Source organism: Gavialis gangeticus, unplaced genomic scaffold, assembly GCF_001723915.1.
Source record: "Gavialis gangeticus isolate Ggan-Ray unplaced genomic scaffold, GavGan_comp1, whole genome shotgun sequence".
Taxonomy (NCBI): domain Eukaryota; kingdom Metazoa; phylum Chordata; order Crocodylia; family Gavialidae; genus Gavialis; species Gavialis gangeticus.
This window is the reverse complement of record NW_017729022.1, coordinates 93,635,467-93,641,776: the sequence shown is the minus strand read 5'-3', so window position 1 is coordinate 93,641,776 and position 6,310 is coordinate 93,635,467. Positions and strand designations below refer to the sequence as shown.

The 6,310-nt window shown below is 41.3% G+C and overlaps 1 protein-coding gene across 1 annotated transcript in view; it reads right to left on the bottom strand.

Moving 5' to 3' along the window:
* LOC109297042 (solute carrier organic anion transporter family member 1C1-like) overlaps positions 1–2,294 on the bottom strand; it is a 44,468-nt gene extending 42,174 nt beyond the window's left edge. The window contains exon 1 of the mRNA XM_019516704.1: positions 2,169–2,294. Within this exon, the coding sequence (XP_019372249.1) occupies positions 2,169–2,294 (126 nt within the window). The remainder of the gene's footprint in view (positions 1–2,168) is intronic.
* Between the last annotated feature and the right edge of the window lie 4,016 nt (positions 2,295–6,310).

The following is a 6,310-nucleotide window of genomic DNA, read 5'->3' as shown; positions in this document are numbered from 1 at the left end:
TTGGGGGGGGGGGGGATATTTTATTAGACCAAGGGAGAATGTTTTGTCCAATAAAAGATATGACCAAAAGAAAAATAATTTTCTTTTGTATATTTCCTGGACCATCATGGCAACAACATCATTTCAACCCTCCAGCTATGTGATGTTATTCTGAGACGCCAGTGCCATCCTCATTCAAGTTAATGGGACTCCTTCCATGGACTTTACTAGGATTTGGATCATGCTCTAAATGGATTTCATTTTTAAAGGCTGTAGAAAACCAAAAGAAATAAAAAATGTGGAGATTAAAAAGAATTTGAAAAAGCCAAGGATATTCTGATTCAGCTACATCTTAATGAACTTGAATCAGAGAAAATTATGGTGATGCACCATGGCTTCTTTACATCAAAACATAAATCTAGAAGAGTGTCATTCTTCCATTGTTCCAGGAATGAGGATAACAAGAAAAGACTGACTTCATTGGGGAGGAGGGGCAGGGGAGGATGGAATCCAGCACTCAGTGGGCCAGGACATCTTTCTGTGTAGAATGCTCTTCCAAGATGAATTTGTAACATGAAAATGCAGGGATGTTATCATCACAATGCAATACTCTATTGTAAGACTAAAGTTGCTGGAGTTCAACTCATGGCAGCTTGCTTTTTTTTTTTTAACAAAGCAACAAACAACAAAAAAACCTCCAAGCAATTCTCGGTTGGTTGAGCAGTTGATAGACATACACAAATGGGGACAAAAGATATTGTTCCTGGGTCTGTCACTGATGCTACCCCTATTGTATTACATGTTCCATTAGCAGACCATTTAAATTTCATGTATCACTGTATTTTCAAAATCCAGAAATAAATAGCACTGTGGCACCCAACCTTTTTTTTAAAAAAAAGTCAGCATTATTGACAGTATAATATGGTACCACAGGCATTTCATATTCTACATTCACTCAGGGACAAGTAGTAGTGCTGAAACTGAGTATCATAGAATCATAGAAGTAGGGTCAGACGGGACCTTGTAGATCTTCAAGTCCGACCCCCCGCCTGGGCAGGAGAAAAACTGGGCTCAAATGATCCCAGCTAGTTAGGCACCAAGCCTCCTCTTAAAGACACCCAGGGTAGGAGCCAGCACCACTTCCCTTGGAAGTTTGTTCCAGATCCTAGCCGCCCCGACTGTGAAGTAGTTCTTACGGATGTCTAATCTAAACCTACTCTCCAACAACTTGTGGCCGTTATTCCTTGTTATGCCAGGGGGCGCTAGGGGAAACAAGGTCTCTCCCAAACCCTTCTGGTCCCCCCTAGTGAGTTTATTATAGATGGTCACCAGGTCCCCCCTCAGCCTTCTCTTGTGAGTAAGTGTTCACTTTGTCCTTTAATACTGAACACTGAAAGTACACTACATGAATCTGAACCAAATCTCCATATCTGAATGTCATCAAACTCTAGTGAAATTCAGAACAGTTTCAAAACTTTGTTACTTAGATCTTTAATATTTTAATACTGAATGAAAGACATGCTCCTGGCAGACATTACAATTAAGATGCAATTAACCAGTTAATCACACCATAGATAATAAACCTTCTACTTGTTCAAGGAACTAATGGTGCGACAAAATGGGAAACCAGGCATAAAAGTACCCCACAAGAGAGGTGTCACATTTTTGTGATGGGTTTTTATCATGTCTTAAATTGAACATGTGGCAGGGTAACCAGAGCTGGCTGAAGACTCTGGTGCTGGGGCTGGCAATCAGCTGGTTGTTGGTCCCAGCCCCAGGACAGCACAGAAGTCTGGAAGCAGCTGTGCCGCAGTCCCAGGGTTGGGACTGACCATCAGGTGATTGTTACTCCCCAACTTGTGATCATGTGGGTTCAGCCAGGCTGTGGGCACCCAGCTTTCAATTTGCCAGTGCAGAAAGAGCCCAAAATTCCACACCCCCACCCTTAACCAGCATGTAGTAATGGTGCCATTAGGATCTGATCCTGATCACAAAATTACATGTGCATGGCAGAAGATGTGATTGTTGGGATTGGGTATCGGATCACATTGCTCCATTAAAAGAACATGTGCCAGGGGCCAAAAATGTAACATTCCAACAGGAAATATAAGGGTGGGGGGAGTTAATTCATCGATAAAACCTCAGATACTGAAATATCCATATGGTAACATTCAGACCTATTACTGTACCTTTATGCCTCCACAACTTTGTTTCTCTTTGGAAGCAGAAGATTCGGATTTGCATGAAGACCTGTCATTTGGCAGGATTATGTTTTTCAAGAAAAACTGAGCATTTTCTTTGGATACGTTCTCCATGTTAATATTTCCTATCTGTTATCTAGAAGATATTAAGAATACTATATATTTTAAAAGTATCACCTATAGGCTCATTACTGAAAGCTTGCCATATGCAGATAACAGTTATTAAAATTCACAATAAAAACAGAATGGTGGGCTGAAAAATTCATTATGGAAATTTGCAATCCAACTATCTACTGAAGAGAAACCATACTTTTATAAACAATATGTAACCATTGTCTTCATTCTCTATGGGTGCTACATAGATTTGATGTTATCAGTTATTCATACTTAACTAAACATTGCCCATGAACTTCCATTAGAATGTTTAGTCTTTTAGGTGAATTCCAGATGTTTACAGAGATTCATCAACTCTAATACTAATTTCCCATGGGCTTGGAATATTAGGGAAAGAAATCAATGACAAAAGCAAGTCCAATCTTATTAATGCAGGATTCCAACTTCATTGTTTTGGAAATTAACATTAGTTCTACCCATCTGATATTTGTTACTGACCAAGATGAGAAAAAATATTGCCTTAACACCCTAACGTAATCTTAGGGCTTTCGATCTTAATAATCTTGTCAACCACGGCAGGAAAAAATCTGAATTTACATCTTGGCAGCTAAATGTAAGAATACAAATTAAAGGATAAATTTTGTGTCCAAATATTAGGATATCACCATTCTTAAAAACATACTTAAATATACCACAATGCTCTGTTAATTATTTCAGTTCCTAAACTGATACACAAAATACTTTTTCAGTGAGTTTTTGTGTTCATCTTTAAGCATCCCTAGAAATAAACTAGCTTTGGAATATATTATTATTAATTATTATTATTATTATTATTATAGCAGTTTCCCACAGGCAAAGTTTAAAACAAACACCATCTAAATGGCCTTGGGCCAGTCAATGACCTCTGAGACAGCAGTGGTCAGGTTGAGAAGCTCCTCAGAGAAACCAACATGAAAGGAATGGTCATTCAGCATGCATATGCAACCTGCATAGAATCATAGAACTATAGAAAATTAGGGTTGGAAGGGACTTCAGGAGGTCATCTAGTCCAAACCCCTGCTCAAAGCAGGGCCATCCTCAACTAGATCATCCAAGCCAAAGCTTTGTTTAGCTGGGTCTTAAAAACTTCCAAGGATGAAGATTCCACAACCTCTCTGGGCAACTTATTCTAGTGTTTTACTACCCACATAAGGAGAAAATTTTTTCTAATATCTAACCTAAACTTCATTGCTGCAACTTGAGATGATTTGCTCCTTGTTCTGTCATCTGCCACCACTGAAAATAGTCTAGCTCCATCCTCTTTTGAACCCCCCTTCAGGTAGTTGAAGGCTTCTATTAAATCCCTTCTCAGTCTTCTCTTCTCTAGACTAAATAAGCCCATTCCCCTCAGCCTCTCCTCAGAAGTCATGTGCCCCATCCCCCTCACCATTTTTGTTGCCCTTCACTGGACTCTTTCTAATTTGTTCACATCCTTCCTGTAGTGGGGGCCCAAAACTGTACACAGTATACCAGATGTGGCCTCACCACTGCTGAATAGAGGGGAATAATCATTTCAATTGCCCTGCTGGCAACACTCCCACCAATGCAGCCCAGTATGCCATTGGCAACACGGGCACACTTAGCTCATATTCAATATATTGTCCTTTGTAACCTTCAGGTCCTTTTCTGCAGAGCTGCTATCCAGCCAGTCAGCCCCCAACCTGTACTGATGCATGGGAGTGCTCCATCCTAAGTGCAGGCCTTTGCAATTGTCCTTGTTGAACTTCATGAGATTCTTTTTGGCCCAATCCTCCAATTTGTCTAGGTCAGTCTGAATCCTAGCTCTGCCCTCCAGTGTATCTACTACTCTCCCCCAGTTTGTTGTCATCTGCAAACTTGCTGAGGGTGCACTCTACGCTATCTTCTAGGTTGTTGATGAAGATATTGAACAAAACTGGCCACAGGATGGACCCCTGGGGAACTCCACTTGATACCGGCTGCCAACTAGACATCAAACCGTTATTACTATCCTCTGAGCCTGATGCTCCAGCCAGTTTTCTATCCACCTTACAGTCCATTCATCCAGCTCGTACTTCCTTAAAGCATTACAGGTATGCAATGGGGCATCTCAATCTTGACACAATGAACCATATTACATTAGAATTAGAAGCAGCATCTGAGCAAAAAGCCATGAAGATGTTCACTTGGCCAGATGACAGTACGATAGTAGTAGCAGATGCCCTCTATCATTCTTTCTACTGCACTGAGCTGGTGATGATTTTAGTTGGCTGAAGAGAGTGCAGCATTGTTACAGCAGCTGGTGGCAGGCATGCTATTTGTTGGGGCCTTCTGATACTAGGTGTTGGCTAGGACTGTTAACCTTACAAGATTTGTTGGCTTCAATATTCATGTGATAATTCTGAAAGTATGAATTAATCTTTATGTCTACTAACCTGGTATGGGCAAGGCTTATCCAAACTGGACATGGTATTTGCCAAGTAGCAAACTGTGAGCACTTCTTTAATGAGTTGGATTCTGTATAGGATCTAGGTATACTGACTGTATTGTGTACTAATTGCTGAGCATTCAAGAAGATGTTAAGCTAAAGTTGGGTCCGAGCATGGTGCAAGTGGAAACATGTTGGTTTTTGATATACTTGGCCTCAGTCTACATCGCTTAAAATTCCAGCAGGTTTTCATCGATCATTTATAGTCCATTATAGCTGCTCATCCTGGCCTGCTACTGTACAGATGACCACCCAAACTGGGGAAGGCTGGTCAAAGGCCCTCTGCTCTGTCCTTATCACTGGAGTGGCCAGTTGGGATCAGCTAAATCTCCACTTCCGCCATATAACCTCCTGAGCAGGAACAGGGTATGTTTGGGCAACAGGGCTCAACCTCAACCCAAACCACTTTGCTGTTCCCTCTGGTTTGCTCTCTGACTGCTTCCTGCCCGACCTTCTGGCTTCCTGATTTCACTTTTTCCTAAACCCACTCTGTTCTCAGATTGACTTCCTGGCTTCCGGACCAGCTTCTACCTGAATTCTGCCTGCTCCACCTGACCGTGGTTAGCACATCAATCTCCAGGTGGCCCCAGACCTGCTGGCCCATTACCTGGCATGATACTCCAAAAGTCTGTAGCTACAACTCAGGAATAATATTGATTTATTGCTGGCTCCTAGAAGATGTTTGTCTGGCATTGGTACAGTTGTCATACCAAGGAGTCCCACAGCAACCTACAGCTTACAGGCTGGATCCAGTCTGCAAAAGGATTTTTTCCAGTCTGCGATGCATGGAAGTTTATATATCCTACAGTTAGCCGAATACACTTTACATGAATGGCAAGAATGCTCTATCTAATGACAGAATGTCTAACTGCCACCTCTGGCCTGCCTTAAAACCCAGCTCTGTTAATTGGACCCCATGGTAGTGAAATATTGCCAACCTCTGGCCTTAAATTTTCTTGGATATTATCTTAGCCATATCTTGGATACCTTAGTCTCTTGAGTAAAGCAGGATATACAAATGAACAGCTAGCATTAGTTTTGTTTCCCAAGATGTCTCTGTCATTCTGTCAAGGTTTTCCCTGGTTTAATCAATTTCATCATCTCTTCTATTTCTTCCAGAGAATGTGACTGTACACTTTTGTTTAGCTGAGATGTTTGTATTGATACCAGTTTTCAATCAACTCCTTGCCATGCATCTAATCATTACAACTAAAGCAGAAGAAAAGGAAGTACACTTTTGGAACATGTGATGCCTCCTGAGTCCATTCCAATCTGGAAGGGCACCTGGAAGAATAATGGAGGTGACAGTATCATTTTCCTGGAAGCCAGAGGCATCAGAGAGAAATTAGAGAGGATGAAATCCTCCCCAGCCTCCTCATATATGTGGCAGGTCTTGAGGCATTGCAGATATCCATTATATTCCAGAGGAACTTCGGAGGAGATTCTAATTTGCTAGACACTGTTACTCAGAAATCTCATTAATACTGCAATCTCGGCAAAGATTGTCTAATAGGAGGGCATTCTAAGAAAT